The sequence below is a fragment of the Cariama cristata genome, unplaced genomic scaffold, assembly GCF_000690535.1.
Source record: "Cariama cristata isolate BGI_N322 unplaced genomic scaffold, ASM69053v1 scaffold32154, whole genome shotgun sequence".
NCBI classification, from domain to species: Eukaryota; Metazoa; Chordata; class Aves; order Cariamiformes; family Cariamidae; genus Cariama; species Cariama cristata.
In genome coordinates this window covers 14,488-32,604 of record NW_009611859.1, presented here as the reverse complement: position 1 = coordinate 32,604, position 18,117 = coordinate 14,488, and the positions used below count along the sequence as shown (strand labels likewise).

Sequence of the window (18,117 nt, the reverse complement as noted above, 5' to 3'; positions counted from 1 at the left end):
AATAACACATTAAAAATCAATTTGAAAATTCCAAGATGAAAGACATAGTTTTCCTGGAGAGAAGCCTGTGAAGCAACAATACTGTTTAAGATCTAGGAGTGATAATTAATGACTTAAGAGTAGTGAGGACTGAAAATTTGATTAGATTTGGAAACAGACAGTATATGTCCTCTGGACAGAGTTGTCCAGAGATATCCATTTGTCTGAGTAACCCATAAGGCTGGGCCAACTCTTAATCCCAGGGACATGGGTTAATGGAGAGCATCTGCCGCCCGTTTTATGAGCCGTCTCAACCTTAAACGTTGACACCTTTGTAGTCTGAAATGTACAATTATCTAAATCGAAACATATCAGCTGTGCTGTACCCAGGGTATGTAGCCTGTGCTGTGAAAAATTAGCTTTATTTTTTCAAGATAAATGATAACTAATTTTTTGGTGCATTGTACCATATACATATACATATATACACACACACACACACACACACTCTTATTCTCAGAGCTATCTCGGGACCTCTAATATATTTCTGGGTGGAATGCTGTAGAAAGGCTCCAAACGTCAATGCAATTTTGAACTGCATATGGATAACACTGTGGTGTGGGAACATGGCAGTCCTGATGAAAGGTGAGATGTTGAACTTCCTCAGCAACACTTTATTGGATACTGACACCAGGGAGAGTTGCTGAGACTAATTGGCTAAACCTGGGTTTTAATTGGAGATGGTGAAATGATATATAATCCATTAAATTTGTTTTGAAATCCATTTTGTTACCTTGAGCTGGTCAACAGAGATTAAAAAACGTATGTTGGAATCACTGATTTTTTTTTTTCATCTGACTGTGTTGTTGCTCTTCTCTGACTTCCCCCTGGTGTCAGAATCACTTCCCACATCCCTGCACTTTACAGTGTTCTAGGAGCTCCAAATAAACTTGTTAAAGCATGGTACAGGGCTTGCTCTGCTTCCCTGGGTTCTGTCCTCCGCATCTAAGTAGCAGCAAGGGCTAATCATCTCAAGAGTAGAGGAACGAAACTTGCAACAAATTCTGAGGATTAGTGGGAAAGATCTCTGCCAATGAATCACCTCTAGAACTTTTTTACTTTTTATATAGCAGCCACATTCCAGGCAATGGCTTTCTGTCTTAAGTGTTAACAAGAACAACTGAGATGCAAAGATTTGAAGAATTCCTTATATTGTCTGCCTCTGGAGTCTTTACTTTGGCAATAAATATGCATCTTCAGGTGCCTTTTCTCATCCCACATTCCTTTTAGATTGCATAGTATGGACAGCAACAGGAAGCATGATGAGTGCTCCCCCAGCACCCAGTGACTCCAGTGTCAGCTGTATCACTGCTCTGAGTTCCTGCACAGCAGCTGCCAACATGGTCAGGAAACAGCACTTCACCCAGACCGGGAGATAGTAAGTCAATATATTATTCATTTATTGCTATACCTACTATACTGTAATTTCACTTTACTTTCCAGTTCTTGCCACCTTACTGTTGATAGGTAGTGCAAAAGCTTGCATTTCTCTTGTTAGGCCAAATCCAGCAAGTTAGTATCATCTGACTTCTCTACCACTACCACATACTGGCTGTGGAGTATCTTATATGCCAGGCTTCGGTTTTGGTGGTCATTTCTCATTTTCTCTTAAGGACTTGTTAAAAAGCTGTGGCTGCATAATGTGTCTTGCATCTGTTAATGATTGGCCCTTACTGTTCAAATATATTTGGAATCAAGGCTTTTATGCAGCCCTTTTTCTAAAATGCAGGCAGAGCACAGCTAGGCTCTTTGCACTGAAGAGTGGTATCCTATACAGTAGCACATTAGAAATCTTGTCCTTAAAACAGCTGGCATGACTGAAGATACAGAGCATTCCAACTCTGGTTCACATTATAAAGATGCATGTCATAAAACAATGCAGGCAAACTGTATAGCCATATCCTGCTATGCAGAAAGCAATTTTCTCCATAAAAATAATTAGGAGGTAGGGGCAGAACACATGCAAAGATGGAAGTGACACCTACCATTTGAACAGACATGGCAGGATCTGCGCTTTGCAAGACAGAGGAGCCTACTTAGGATCATCGACTTGGGGAGAAGCTGCATTTTCAGCATAGATCACTGTTCTGGAAAATCACAGTCACTTCATTGATGAGACACTGTGTCCAGCATAGATCTTTTACAGTGAGCAGTTTTGCTGCTTCTTTCTGAATGATGACATTTTCATCATCATCATCATCATCTTCCTCAGATGAATCATAGAATCATAGAATCATTATGGTTGGAAGAGACCTCAAAGATCATCAAGTCCAACTGTATACCTGATACCACCATGTCTACAAAACCATGTTTTGAAGTACCACACCTAAACGTTTTTTGAACACCTCCAGGGACGATGACTCCACCACCTCCCTGGGGAGCCTGTTCCAATGCCTAACAACTCTCACAGTGAAGAAGTTCTTTCTAATGTCGAGCCTGAACCTCCCCTGGCGCAACTTCAGACCGTTTCCTCTCATCCTATTGCTAATTACCGGGGAGAAGAGGCCAACCCCCACCTCACTACAACCTCCTTTCAGGTAGTTGTAGAGAGTGATAAGGTCTCCCCTCAGCCTCCTCTTCTCCAGACTAAACAACCCCAGCTCCCTCAGCCGCTCCTTGTAAGACTTTTTCTCCAGGCCCTTCACCAGCTTTGGTGGCCCGTACGGGGAACAAACTGATCAAGATCAAACACATTCACCAAGGGTGAAAGATGTAAGAATGGGGCCTTCAGTCTCACTGGCAAAGCACCTACATCTGCTACATCACAGACCCCATACTCTGTGTTTATATGGTGAGTTTCACTTAAATTCCTGCATGTATCTCCCCTGGATTCTTTTATTCTTCCAAGGAAAATTGCTTTGCTGGCTATCAAACTCAGCTGCTTCATCACTGAGAATGCCTGATCCCATGAGAACAAAAGGTTGTTAAATATCAGTGGTGGATCTCCAAAAGAGTAGACAGAAGCAATGGATAGCAGGGATGTTTTACTAGTTCTGACATTTCCTTTGCTGCTATTCCATCACCCAACTGCCTCAACTGACTCTTAACACTTTCACATTCCTAATGTCATCCACAGATCAAGGATGCTTGAATATAATCACTAATGCTTCCTTTATCATAGAAACAGGGCCCTGTCACCTGTCATATACTCAGATTCAGATTTACACCCACATATGGACATGCTTAAGTTCTGTGCCTCATCTCTAGAGATATGAAACTGCCCACTGTAGAAAAAACATCCAGCCCATCTTTGTAGTCTTTTAAATTTGGCTCATGAATTTGTCCTAAAACTCTGTGAATTGCATTTCCTTCTGTTTCAGCGATGGTAGAACAGTGGCCATAAAGAAAATAATGAAGACAACATTCACACTGTCCAAATCCATACGTAAAGAAGTAAACCAAGTAAGGTAAGAGGTGAAACCTGAGAAGTGTATGTTGTTCCATTTTTACACTGCTTCTTTAAAGTTACACTCTGTCCAGATATGACTGCAAATTCATATTTCTCTTTCTTTCAAACTTAAACACCAGATTAAAATCTCTTTATGCCTGTTTAAATTTTCTCTCTACCTTCCGAGACAAGGCATTTGGCTTTCCAGTTACCCTTCAAAAAACAGGAGGGATATCCATGAAAATTACTGGTGTGCTATGATTTCTGTTAATTTTCACAGGGAACTTGACCATCTCAATCTCTGCAAATTCATTGGAGGTTGTATAGAAGTGCCAAATGTTGCCATTGTGACAGAGTACTGCCCCAAAGGCAGCCTAAGTGATGTTCTGCTCAATGAAGACATTCCTTTGAACTGGGGCTTCAGGTAGAAAAAAGCTTTTGAAAAACTAAATGACACAAACTGTGCTATGTGCTGTTTAGGACAACATGTTAATTTTAGACAAAATCCTTGGATAGGCAGGCCTGCACTGTGATATGGAGAGAATGAAGAAGTAAGAAAGAAAGTGAATTCAAATATCCAGCCCAACTTGTCTTCTGGATTTTTGAGCAATTAGATACTTAGCGCTGGTCATGCTAAGCCAATGACTTATCAACCCACTTTTAGCTATACTGGAAAACTGTTTTAAAACCTTTTTTCCCATGTAACTTCATTTTGTTCCCAAATACCTTGGCAATCACCATTTAATTAAAAATCACTGCATCTCTGTTTATGAAGACATATTGGTGAAATGATTAGCATACCTACAAACATGTTATTATATTTACCAATACAGAAAATGAGCTCATGTTGTCAAGGAAACTTCCACAGAGGCAATGATATTGTTTTTTGGAATAATCTTCTTGGCACACTCTCTACTTCTGCCTTATGTTTGCCTTCAGCAAAGAAAAAGATTGTAAGGGAGGAAACCCTCCAAATAAAGTGAGGAAGTTAATAAAAATTGTTTGTCTCGTAAACATTTGAAGGCACTCTCAAGGATACAAAGGTACTGGGAATTTCTAGAAGAAACTCAACTGTCTTAAAAGAGGCTAAAGTCCTGTGGATGCTGACAACTGAGTGGGAGTTGAGGGCTTTCAGCAGCCCACCTTAAGTGTTTTGGAAAAATGAGCACAAGGACACAAATTGAAAGCTATTGCAGTCATAGGGAAGCTTTCTGTCAACTTCACTAGGCTTTTAGAGCCACTCTTGAGTGAAGATTTAGTGGAAATACTAGCTCATTGATTCTTGTCTTTCAGGTTTTCTTTTGCTACTGATGTTGCACAAGGGATGGCCTATCTTCATCACCACAAAATGTATCATGGACGGTTGAAGTCCAGTAACTGTGTGATAGATGACCGATGGGTTTGTAAAATTGCAGGTAAAGAGAAGATAAGAAACAAAATTCTCAAACTGTCCAGCTAACTCACTAATGCGTATAGATTTCACACTTAACACTTGTCCCAAGCACCTCCATGATGACATTTCATGGGGAAATGCTGACTATACTAGCTTTCACGAAAAGTGCCCCATGCTGAAGCAAGTTTCATGTTATAGAATCATAGAATCATTATGGTTGGAAGAGACCTCAAAGATCATCAAGTCCAACTGTATACCTGATACCACCATGTCTACTAATCCATGTTTTGAAGTACCACATCTAAACGTTTTTTGAACACCTCCAGGGACGATGACTCCACCACCTCCCTGGGGAGCCTGTTCCAATGCCTAACAACTCTAACAGTGAAGAAGTTCTTTCTAATGTCGAGCCTGAACCTCCCCTGGCGCAACTTCAGACCGTTTCCTCTCATCCTATCGCTAATTACCGGGGAGAAGAGACCAACCCCCACCTCACTACAACCTCCTTCCAGGTAGTTGCAGAGGGCGATAAGGTCTCCCCTCAGCCTCCTCTTCTCCAGACTAAACAACCCCAGCTCCCTCAGCCACTCCTCATAAGGCTTTTTCTCCAGGGTCTTCACCAGCTTTGTTGCCCTTCTCATTATGTTATCAAGTCAAGTCATTTAATGTGTGTCTCTGATGCACACATCAGATCCCACAAATAATGGAGTCTATCAACATCAGTCTGAGCATAAACTCTGTCTCATTCTCAGTTTTGATACAGAGAGAAAAACCTAAGCCATGGACAGTGCTGTAAAGACGTGTAATAATGCTGCCTGATTGGTAAACACAAAGTAGTTTCACAGATAAAAGCAGACTCAACTCAGAGCTTTGCAGCCCTGTGCACAAAACTGAGTTGTATTCTCTCAGAGACAGAGCTACAGGTTTGGTCTGCTCCTGGTACAGGGAGACAGCCTGCAGGGACAAGAAAACCACTGCAGAGTCTAGTTTGATTTGCAGCTGCCAAAGGAAATTAAAGCAATGATCGCCTCTTCTTCTTCCTCCCCAAAGTAGTTATCACACACACACTAACCCGCAGTCACCTTCAAAATAGCAGCAACAGATTTGTCTTTCAATGGTTCATCCTATGACTAAGGTTTCTACACAGGGCCATGCCTGCTTCTCCAACTTATTTAGTATCCTGCTGCCTTCAGAACTGCCTACTTTGCTTAGAGTCTGTTCTGGAGAAAAGCATAAAAAAAATAGATATTGTTGAATTACATCAACTGCATCACCTTAGCACAGCTCCTCTAAATTAAATGGGATCTCTGTGAAATTGTTGGCAATTTAACTGGAAGCACTGTAGAGACTTCAAATATTCATTGTTTATCTGGATGCGATAATGTTAAACAAACCTCACAAATAACCAACGTGGCAGCTGTTTGAAAAACTCCAATGACCTCCAACATAAAGAATGAAGGTCTAGGACCATCTTAATGAGATGTCACTCCAGACAAAACCAGACATCTGCATGCTGCCTTCCCGTACACTCAGCAAAGTGCTGTTTGTACCAGGAAGAAAACTGAAGTCAGTTGGTTTTTTCTTCTCTCCCATGCTGAGTCACATGCTGAGAATCTCTTCTAAGTTAGGCTAAAAGTATACCTGCAAAGATGTTTCACATTTATGCTGCCTTTGTTCTGAAGCTAGTGCTGTGTGAGTAAAGCTCACTATCTGATTTTTAGTAGTTCTAGTCTGTCTAACTTGTCATTACTCTATCAACCTGCCACCCCAGATAAGGATCAGGGGATGAATAGAACAGAAACGTGCGTTTGCATGCTAACTTTTGCACTGAAGTGAGCCTATTCTCCGAATATAATTTTATAAAATCATAACATAATTCTGATTGGAAGGGGCTATGTAGTTCAACTTTCCTACTGTTATGCAGTCTTACCCAAGTACTTGGTTTCCAGATCCTGTATTTGCAATTGGTTTAGAGGGACAAGACCACCAGGTACATGCTATTTTTAGACCAAGTTGCGTATTTCAAACAGAGAAATTTAATTCCTTTAGACTAGTTGTGTTACTGTTTACTAATGCATGTGTTCCAGAAAAGTACCCACTGAATAGTTTGCCTCCTGTTTTCTTCCATGTTAGATTATGGTTTGCAGTCATACAGAAAAGAAGATTCTCCTGAGGGGTCAAGCTTGTACCAGCAGCATTTGATACAGATTTACAGAGCTCCTGAAATCCATTCCCTTTCAGGCTTTGAACCCAATTCTATGACAGATGTCTACAGGTAGTTAACTTTCCCTGTTTCTTGCACTTAATAATCTCATCTCAAGTTGAATATTCTTTAATCACAATTAGGCTCAGTGTAATTCTGTGGTCATCCCAGGTACATGTTTCATTGTATTTTAAAAAGGATTGATCATGGAATACAGAACAGCATAGATACCACAGGATCTTCTCTTTCAACGTAGGTAACCATATACTGAATTCACTGACATTATATGAATGCAGAGTTGGTCTAATGATTTATAAGGAGTTACTGGTAGATAAAAAAGGTATAAAGATCTGCTGTTATCTAGTAATCCTTTTTTTTGTTGTTTTTTTTTTTTTTTTTTCTTGTGAAAAAGTAGATTATTTTCAACAATGGCAAAACTTTAATAGTTAACAGCATCAATTTTCCAGGATGTCATAACGCACATATGCATCCCATAATTCTATAATTAGTGTCAATACATTAATTTTGCTGCATACACACAGTGAGAGAGAAAAAATAGAGATATGACAAGGAAATTGATACACTAGTGAATAGTTCCATCCTTTTCCTTTTGAAAGCCTTTATAGAGAATCACTTTGCAATGGCTTATCTGGCTCTTACGTTTAGCCTTGCCAGAGGTGGATAGCTTCTGTCCAACTACTTTTCACATAAGCTGGATTACAATTGAATTTTCAGAGAATAATAATTCAACTAAAAAGTCATTGGACTAGATTTTTAAAAAGATTGCCTATATTTCTTGGTTGACACATGAATTTTCTGTATTAAGGAGGAAAACCACTGTGTTCTTGGTGTATTCTATTTCATAGTAATGACACTTCCTCTGTCTGCTTACTTCCAGTAGTTTGCTAAAACCATTTGAAAGAGGAAAATGCAGAATGGTACTACAAGATGTTTTGTGGCCGTTTTCTCTTACTTTTTCTTGCCACATTCCTGGCCCATCAAAAGTCTCCTATTTCCTGGTGACTTTGGTAGCTAGCAGAATGTAAAAAGCTGGAATTCAATTAGAGATTGAAACACTGATAGTGCAACACAGTTAGGCAGAAGAATGCGTGGCTATTGGCACTGTTTATTAACAGCATTTATCAAAGAGTAGCTATTATTGCCTTTTGTCAAAAGCTCTGAGTTTTACTCTGACCTGCACTAGGCCACAACAAATGCTTGCTACCTTAAGTGACTGTTATGGGGCTTTTATTGAAAAACTAGTTGTAGAAACAGCGAAAGTTGTTTAAATCTTCCCCTTTTTTTAATTAGGATTCATTAAAAATTATATGGACTGAAGACATGATTTTATATGTAAGATTTACTGGATTAATGCATATTATTCCCTTGTAAAGAAATATATGCATATACAATGTGCTAGAACGTTATTAATTGTAATTCATTCTATCAGATTATGTAAGCAAGAATTTAAGGTCCTAATACTACTTATACCTATAGGCTTAAACATATCCTTAGAATTTGCTTCAAAATAGCTCAGTTAAAGGCAGTTTGTCACTGTGTTGATATTTCTGGCTATTGCCATTTGTCCTGTGTCAGTCTTTACTTTTTCAACATGGACTGGTCTTAGAAAGTACTGTGCTTCAATTAAACCGTAATTTTAGAATTGTCTTATGCATTGCAGTTTATCATTGCCCCACAGCCAAAATGCATTGCAGAAAATGTTTCGTTGGTGCTTGTCTGATTCACACTTTGCCCCTGTTCAGGTTAGGTATCATTAGTTGACTCGGCAGGCCATCTGGTGTCCTGAAACCATTTTTTGCCAAGGAGTCCCCTTCAAATAGTGCTAAGAGCTGATTTCCTCATATCATAGATGACTACAACGAACTTTTGACAGACTCAGTGAATGCTTGCTGAATCTATCTTGCTTTCAGTCCCCGAGTCTCCAAAATCCAGGTCTTCTTTTGTTGTCCTGCAGTTAATCCTTTCTTGGTAAAAAAGAAAAAACAGTAAGAGATGAAATCTAAAAAGGGAAAAGAGTAACGTGTAGCCAGGGAAGAAAGACAGAGATGTATCCTGTAGCCTTAAAAGGTCTGTCCTTTTAACTGAGCTGTTCTTCAGAACCTGCATTTTCACATGGTTTGTGTTTGATGATATGAGCAGGTGTTAACCTTTCCTGATACATGAACGTGGGCTTGCTGGCCAGGAAGCAGTGTCCCAGTCTTGAAATCCTCGGTTTTTACCTGTGAAAAAATTCCATTAATATTCCTGAAGGTATAGCCCAAATAAAAAATGAGTAGAAACTGCAGGAGTGAGACCAGATGAATCACTAGCTTTTAAAGTTCTTCAAGGAATGTGTTGGTCAGATGGGAAAGCTAAAATGAAAATGAGAACAGGAGCATGAAAGCAGCTCCTGTTTAAGCTGAAGAGGCTGATGCCAGTCATAGTTTCTCCTAGACTGGCTCCTCTTGATTTATAATTGTTATGTGAATTTCACTATCCACTATGTTAGGACTTTTTTTGAGCAGTGTTGCTGAAGCCGAACGAAATGAATACTGCTTTATCAGAGTTACCATCATCTAATTACTCTCCTTGAAAATCTGTTTCAGTTTTGCTGTCTCACCAGCATTGGTATTCCTTTCTACTACCAAATCACCCCAAAATTAACATAAAAATCGCATCAGGTTAATTTCTACATTATTCAGCATGGTTTATATGCATTCTATTATTTACCAGTGGTGGTCCACAAGTGGACTGAAAGATAGATAGACATCATCCATTATGCAGCCAGAATGCCTTACAAAACAGAGCAACCACTAGCAATACAACAGATTGCAAACCAATATTCCCCATAAAAATAAATGTTATCAAGTAGAGATGCATGTGGGGAGTTAATTACACATTTTTCAATACATAAAGAAGCAAGAGCTTCTTCACCAGGACTGCTGGCTGGAGGATGCGCTGGCTTCTTAATGATCACCGTTCTAAAAGATCTCTAGTGAGCTCAATAAGGAGACTAAACACCCAGTTGTTACCCTGTTTTTTCCATTCTTCGCCCTTGATGAATATGTTTGATCTTGGTTCATCTGAGGAAGACGATGATGAAAATGTAATTCAGAAAGAATAAAAAAAAATAGTTCCTGTAAAAGATCTGCTCTGGACACACTGTCTCATCATTGACTTCTTGGAGATTTTCCGGAACCGTCATCTATGCTGAAAAGAAGCCACTCCTCCAGCTGATGATCCCTATGAACCTGCTCCTGCCCCTTGCTTACAGCACAAACCTGTCTTGTATGTCTAATTGATAGGTATCATGTAAGATCCTGCACATATCCCCTCTGGATTCCATTAATTCTTCCAGAGAAAATCTCCTTGCAGTCTGTCAAACTCAAATGCTTCATCTTTGAGACTGATAACTGTGAGAGGAGACTGCTATGAAACGATCAATGACAGATTCTGAAAACACAGAGTAGTAACAGATAGCAGCACTGTTGCCATCCTCCCTTTTGGGACACCAGGCTTTCAATCATAAAATGGGGAAGAATAAGAAATCATGGAAAGAAAAAATCACTGACTCCATTGACTGTTATTTCATTAAGATTTTGGTTTGGTTTTTTTCTGCAGTTATGGCATCATTTTACTAGAAATTGCCACAAGAAGTGACCCAATGCCAGTAAGTAAAGATGAACTTCAAAGTTTGCATGAGAACTTTGTTGCTGAATATACAATCCAAACTGTGAGTAACTGCACCTTTGATTTACTTTTTGAGCATGTATTGTCCTCTTGATTTTGTGGGTGCAAGTTCAGTTCCAATGAGACATGCAATTACAGTTTCCTCATGCATCTACCAGTCTTCCCTTCAGGATTTCAAAGAAGAGCATATGACAAAAATAATGTAGCTCCAATACTGCCTTTTCGTTAGCTCTGTGAAGTTTAAAGGCAGGGAGGAGGGGTGGAAAGGTATGGCATAACATCTTCCTTTTTCTCCTGTTGTTCCTTCCCATTCCTGCCATGCACAGGCCCTTTCAGTGGAGCCTTGCAGTGGTAAGAATATGCCAGAAAAGCAAATGAGTTGCTCTCCATAAGGAAAATGTCTTTTTGCACATGTCTTGTGATCAGTGCTAAACAGCAAATACAAAAAAATCACATTGAAATTGAAACCAAATGTTCTGGATATATAACGATGTTCTGCCTGAAATAATTCACTTAACAAGAATTCTAACAATGAAGACCAGAAACCGCCATTCTTCCATTTCTGACAATTTATTATAATAGACCAATGTAGGCCTCCTGGTTTCTCAAAAGTTTCCCAAAATCTTGCCAGGTACTTATTTGTTTCCAAAGTTGTTTACCTTATATAAACAGAGAGATTAAAGTATTTCAGCCATGAAAAACCTTTTAGACAAGAGCACTCAGTTTAGATTGGGTTATATACTTTTTTTTTTTTTTGGTGTTCTCATATAAAAATTCTGATCTGGAAGATGTTACAAAAGTAATGATGATCATAGCAATATATTTTCAATGGGTGGTATGAAAAACATACTACTTGTTTCAACATTGTTTAATCCCTTTTTCTCCAGAAAGATGATGTGCATTTGGCTGAAAATTCTTGGTGCCCACCTTTGGTAGAATTAATTTCAGGAGAGGCTGAGAATTCTTGTCCGTGTCCCACAGATTACATAGAGGTGAGTAAGATACAATATTGTGCACAAAAATTCTTTATTGAAGTGAATTTAAGACATGTCACAGAAGTTTTATGGCAATATTACCTTTGATGAATGTAAACAACCCAGAAGTCAAGAAGTACATCTCAAACAAGGCACAATGAAATGCTTTAATATCCTTAATTAAAAAAAAGTCATTCTGACAAATTGAAAGTTTCAGTTGTCCCCTCAAATTGTCAATGTAGTAAATACTGTTTTTAATATTCAATTATTGATTTTTGTGCATTTTCATTTTGTTATAAAGTGTTGAGTTCCATACATATTTTACATTCATAATATCTATTTAGCTTACTGGCAAAGGGTTTTCAAATAGTGAAGTATGTGTTACAGCAAAGTGTGAGTTTGGTTTGGTTTTCCTGCAAAAGGTCTGTGTGTTCAGCAGCCTAAAACCTCCTAATGAAATAAAGTACATGCTCTCCTGTTTCAATTAAATCAGAACAAGATTGTGGCATCCTTGTTTCAGCTTTAGAGCTTTATGATTCACCTTTGGTGGTTTGTAGCAACCTAAATGTAACAAACTTCTCATAAGCAGCACTGGATTTTAGTCGGGAGTTAACACTCTTAAGAAGTAGTTGAGTTTTTAACCTTTTGTGAATTTTGTGTACAGACAAGTCCTCTGAAAACAGTACATGACTCCAACAACATAACACTCTCTTAAAGCAAAAGGCAAGAGCTTAAGCAGTGTGTGGCAGAAGGAATGCAAGCATCTAATTCATTATTTCCCGCAGCAGCATTTTCATAAATCTATAGAACTCCACAGACCTTAGTATAGCTCTCCCACTTTTCACCAGCTGCAGATAGGGCTTCACATGCGCAGTTTGCACTGAGAAAATAGTAGTACTAATTAGAAACATTGCCTGTGCTTGGAATGACAAAAGACTTTTTTTTCCCTGCTGCAGTTAATCAGAAGGTGCAGAAAAAATAATCCAGCCCAAAGGCCTACATTTGAACAAATCAAGAAAATGTTGTACAAGATGAATCCTAATAAAGTCAGCCCTGTTGATGTGATGATGGCTCTGGTAAATTTCATTTTTTAATCCATTCCAAGTTAATCTGCTCACTTGTGATAACTTTCACCTCCATCCTTCAGTTTTGTTTTTTGATCTCACACCCCTTGTTTGATAAGAAAGTCCAGAGTCATCCATTCACCTCTAGTGGGCTCATTGTAGCTGCAGTTCTGCTTGAGACCCAGCTTTCCTTCTCATTCAATTTCTGTTAGTTTTTCTTAACTTTCTCAGCTTCTTCGGAATGGAACACTTTTGTTTCTTCAGTCAAATATGGTTTGGTTTGTAATGCACTTGCAGGAAACTACATTCCTCTTTTGCAGTGGCTCAATGGTGGTCTTACAGTACTCGGTGTATAGAATACCTGCATGCCACAAGTAGCATGTTTACAGATGCACTTTGAGCAGACTATCTTAAGCCCATCAGCAGACAAAAGGGACTCATGCCTCCACAGCCTGTTGCCTCACACAGAGTGAGGATGCAAAAAGCATAGCATAGTATAGCAAGATAGTTTATGAAACAGCATTGTGAGATTTTGATAAGAGATTGAGTCTTAGATACCTTCGGTTTTGGTAACAGATTTTAACCCATGTCTGCAGCTTGATCTCTGCATTAGATTTGACCCCTATAGCTTACATGGACTTTAAAAAGACTGGAATTGGCTTCTGCCCTCTTACATGTAAGCAACAATCTCAAATCTAGAATCGTAAATTTACCTAAGGAGAAATCTGATCTTTGGCTTTTGTGAAAAAAATTCAGCTATCTCAGATCTGAACTTTTGCTTATCTGAATGTTTGCAAAGCAGAATCATTCAAATAATTAAATTCTATCCAACTATGAATCTGTTTCAGTAGAAGGATTATTGTAAGCAATTGTTTATGTTATTTAGATGGAGAAATATAGCAAACATCTGGAGACACTGGTTTCTGAGAGAACCCAGGATTTAATGCATGAAAAACAGAAGACTGATCGTCTGTTGTACAGTAAGTTATAGAGCAAAATACTCTGTATTCTTCTCAATAATAATTTGATTTTAACTGTCTAATTACAAACAGAAACCCTTTGATAGGTGATTATTTAATACATAATGTGTAGTTGGCAATGAATTAATATACTTGTTCCTTGCAAAGTTGGAAAGATATTTAGTTATTTTTTATATTTCCCCCCTAAAAATCAGTGCACTCATCTGAGAGCAGTGCACTCATCTGAGAGCTATGATTCCAGAATCTGTAGTGCTTTCACTTTGATCTTGCTTGGCTATCCTTCTGTATAGTTATAAATATTGGGGAATTGCTTGTGAACTGAAGTTACTTTTGATGGCAGTGTATCTTCTGGAATTCTTCAAGAAAGAAGGGATAAAGGAACAGGTATAATACATAGGAGAGAAAAAGGAAAAGGCTGTGAAAGTGCAAGACAGCAGAAATAAAGAAGATCAAAAAAATCAGAGAAGAGAGAGTAAACAAACCTAATGCAGGATGAAAACACTAGCAGAGTTGACAAAGAAGGAGCTATTAATATCCCAAGTCACACTATTCGAATCTAACCTTACTCAGACTTGGAATATATAGATATTGGTTTGTTATGGGTCATCTGAAAAATCTGGACTTGTTATGACTGAGACTTACTGTGAATTCTCACATTACAGCAGGACAGATTTTGATGCAAAAAAGTGCTTTTACTTTCAGAATATTTCACATTTATGAACATTGCTTTTATATCTTTAAACAAACATGTCCTGTTTCTTGTGTGCTTTTATTCACGTTAAAGTAGTAACAACACTCTCTCTTCTACAACAGGTATGTTGCCGAAGCAAGTAGCAGATGATCTCAGGCAGGGAAAACATGCACGAGCTCAAAGTTACCTAAGTGCCACCATCTTTTTCAGGTATACAAAAATGAAAGATAGGACTAGAACAGACTCCTACTGAAGAAACTTCTAGGCTCCCAGTGGAGGTGAAGCTCCTAACTGAGTACAGAATTTTTATCTATATCTAAACTGCCATTTTTTGTACGAGGTGGCAACTTTTGACTGCAAATTAGTGTCTTTCAAAATCCTTACACCTCTCCATTTCTCATTATAATTGCTTAAATAAAAAATGAGGTTACTGTGGAGCTCTAACACATAGCAGCACGTCACTTTATGTGTGTTACACACACATGCATATATGTTTCATAAGATAGGCCTAAATAAAGGTTCCAGCATTTGGCTGTGTAAAGGAGAATTGTCTACCCTTAGAGTCCAAGTGGATTTACAGTCTTTGACTTATTATGTGTGCATGAAGCAACATATAAATTGCATGTCTTCACTTGTCATAAATGGACAGATATCAAGTTCCTTTTTTTCATTTGTACATAACCCAAAATTGAAGACTGCTTAGTCTGTCACAGATTAAAGTCTAGCTGTAAAAAATGGTTTACTGCATTGGTAAGCAAAAAGACTTAGGTCAATCAGTCCTTTTAAATGGAAGGTGTCTGTTTTCAGTTTAAATAAATGTTTGAAGACAAAACTATTCTGGAAAAAAAGAGGTAGTTCCACTGAGAAATTATTACTCTGTTGTTAGGATTATCAATCTGCAATGGTTAAGACCATGTTCTTTTTGTTGTGTTTTAACAGTGACATTGTTGGCTTCACTCAGCTGTCCAGCAGCAGCACACCTTACCAAGTGGTAGATCTCTTGAACAAGCTTTATACCACTTTTGATGAAATCATAGATAACTACGATGTCTATAAGGTGGAGACAATAGGAGATGCCTGTAAGTTCCTTGAGCTGTGGACAACGGTGTCGCATGGGTATTTCATCAGGATAGAGACTGATTTGATGACAAGGAAGAACAGGTGAAGGACATCTGGATAGCTTATTACCAGGAGAAGACCACATAAAACAACTAGGGAAGAAGTCCTAGCAGAGCCCTAGCAGACTTTAGGAACATTTTCCTGCATACCTTTCATCATTTCTACAATTGATGAATGTTGTGGATGGGACAAATGAGTTCAGTAAACTACTGCTGCTTTTTATTTGATTCCTATGACCTGAAAGGTCTATGACCTGTAAGGTCTGACTTCAAACCCTGGCAACAGATCAATCCCAGTTGGCAACTTCTGTTTCACAGAACACAACTGAAAAACTTACCTTCTATATGGCAGCATAGATGCTATTCCATAAGCTTTATTATCTCTATCTTCTTTCCAAAGACCATGACAACCTTCTCTTTCCTAATACTCTGTGGGGGCTTGGCTGCCTCTTCATTTTGGATTTTTAGGAAAATGGCTTTCTGTTTGCTACCATGAGAATCTACTGGGGATTGACTACCATTAAAATTAAGTTCCATCAAAAACCTAGCAGAATCTAGCAGGATTTTTTGGATGAGAAAGACAAGAAATCCTGTAAGAGATGTGGAAAAAAAAACCTCACTCTTTTTTTTTCTGTGGCGTGGTTAAGCACATTCTGGAGCATAAAATTCCTGAACTAATGCACCCGAGGGATCCTGAAGAGACCTGTCTCTTGTCTTACATAGTAAGAGTCAGGGCAGGAAGCATAGGACAATGCCTAGTGGGAATCATTGTCTCTATAATATCTGCCCAAAGACAAAAGGTATTGAACAGCCACTTTCCCACTACCTGTCCCACTTCAAACATCCTTTATGGAAGGAGGGAGGAAGAAAGGTTAGGAGGGAATAAGTCTCATGGAAAAGTAAGAAGGAAATCCAACATTTTTCAGAGCTACAGTAATTACACACATGAGATGTTGACCTGTCCTTCATTTGTTTCTGGCTTTCTCTGCTCAGCAAGGACAACTGTGCTGCAGGATATGAAGGAATAGGGCTTTATTTTTTTTCTAACTTAGGCAGCATCCTTTGGTAAATCTGTGTGTAATGCCAAAGGTTAACACAGTTGCATTGTTGTGTTTAGATATGGTGGTGTCAGGAGTACCCAAAGAGAATGGGATCCTTCATGCCAGTGAGATCGCAAGCATGGCTTTAGACCTTCTGGATGTCTGCAAGACTTTTAAGATCCCACACAAGACCAACACCCTCTTAAAGATAAGAGCAGGAATTCATTCAGGTATGTTGAGAGGGCTGCAAAAGAGTCCTCCTTTGGTTTAACAAATGTTTCTATAGTGGCATTTGCTTTCCATTAAAAACGAAGTTAATTTCTTGCCATGGGATGGAACACCTCAAAAAGGTCATCCCAACTGAATAAATTATTGGATACTTGGAATACTGGGAACGCAATGCGGAATACAGCATTGGAAACGCCACATGGCCCCAGTGTCTTTGCTGATGTGAGTGAAGACTGCCATTCTGTGTCGGTCACTTCTCCTTTTCAGCTGTTCATTTCTCAAAACAGTGAGTTACTTCTTGACTCTTTGATCTATCCTTCATTCTCAGACTCCCAGCTCCCTGGTCTAAGCTGATACGTGATTGCAAGTCCTTCTTGATAGACAGCCAGAGTTGGACATGTGCTGTGCAGCCCAGCATCTATAAATTAAGCAGCTTACATTGTCTCAGCAAGAGATCATATCTTCTACATTTTAAATCCCCTGGGGCTGACATGAAGGAATCAAAATGTGCATTTTCTGCCTTCAGCGGGAGCAGGTTACTTCCTGTTTCTGCTTTTTGATGTGACTAGTGAGCATTGTGTGCACAACTCCTATTGGCAGCATTCCTGTCTCACTGCCCCTCAAAATATTCTGTTGTCATGTTGAAACATGGTTCTTCAGGTGCATTAATTCATGCATACTAACTCCATCCCATCATCACTCCCCCCACTGTTCTCCTTTGAGATCCTTTTGCAATTCCCTCCATGGCTCTGGAAGCCATCTGTAAGTCAGATGTATAACCCATACAATACAATACTGACACTCAGCCTTTATCTTGTTAATGAATGAGACATAAGGTAATATAGGAAGCAGCCATGAGGCCGTATGACTGATTATGTGATTTAAAAACAAAAAATATCTTGTTTTCTTTTCTTCAACAGGGGCAGTTGTAGCTGGAGTTGTTGGGACCAAAATGCCACGGTATTGTTTATTTGGAGATACTGTGAACACAGCTTCCAGGATGGAATCTACCAGTGAAGGTAACAAGGAACAAACTGCAGATGTGATTTTGACCGTCCCTTAATGAGTTTTGAAAAAAATGTTACGCTGAGTTTTGAGTCCTGTCCTGTTTAAATGACTGCAAATCCTGTCAGGAGCGTGTTGATTTCTGAGTCCAATCTGCCTATGGGCAAATTATACCAGCAATACTCCTACAACCTTTGTAACAAGATCCACTCATTCTCCAAGTCTCACAAAGAATTTTCACGGCTTTGAAGTTCTCGACAATAAAAAAATCTAAGAATCAGATAAAATGAGATGTAAGTGGATA

General features: G+C 38.8%; 1 protein-coding gene across 1 annotated transcript in view; it reads left to right on the top strand.

Annotated features, from left to right (window-relative positions):
- The first annotated feature begins 605 nt into the window (after positions 1 to 605).
- Positions 606 to 18,117, top strand: part of LOC104160307 (atrial natriuretic peptide receptor 1-like) — a 20,388-nt gene continuing 2,876 nt past the window's right edge. The window contains exons 1-14 of the mRNA XM_009698400.1: positions 606 to 624; positions 1,270 to 1,417; positions 3,360 to 3,446; positions 3,708 to 3,851; positions 4,721 to 4,842; positions 6,954 to 7,095; positions 10,645 to 10,693; positions 11,601 to 11,705; positions 12,644 to 12,763; positions 13,638 to 13,731; positions 14,545 to 14,632; positions 15,362 to 15,501; positions 16,658 to 16,810; positions 17,729 to 17,827. Coding sequence (XP_009696702.1) covers positions 606 to 624; positions 1,270 to 1,417; positions 3,360 to 3,446; positions 3,708 to 3,851; positions 4,721 to 4,842; positions 6,954 to 7,095; positions 10,645 to 10,693; positions 11,601 to 11,705; positions 12,644 to 12,763; positions 13,638 to 13,731; positions 14,545 to 14,632; positions 15,362 to 15,501; positions 16,658 to 16,810; positions 17,729 to 17,827 — 1,510 coding nt within the window. The remainder of the gene's footprint in view (positions 625 to 1,269; positions 1,418 to 3,359; positions 3,447 to 3,707; positions 3,852 to 4,720; positions 4,843 to 6,953; positions 7,096 to 10,644; positions 10,694 to 11,600; positions 11,706 to 12,643; positions 12,764 to 13,637; positions 13,732 to 14,544; positions 14,633 to 15,361; positions 15,502 to 16,657; positions 16,811 to 17,728; positions 17,828 to 18,117) is intronic.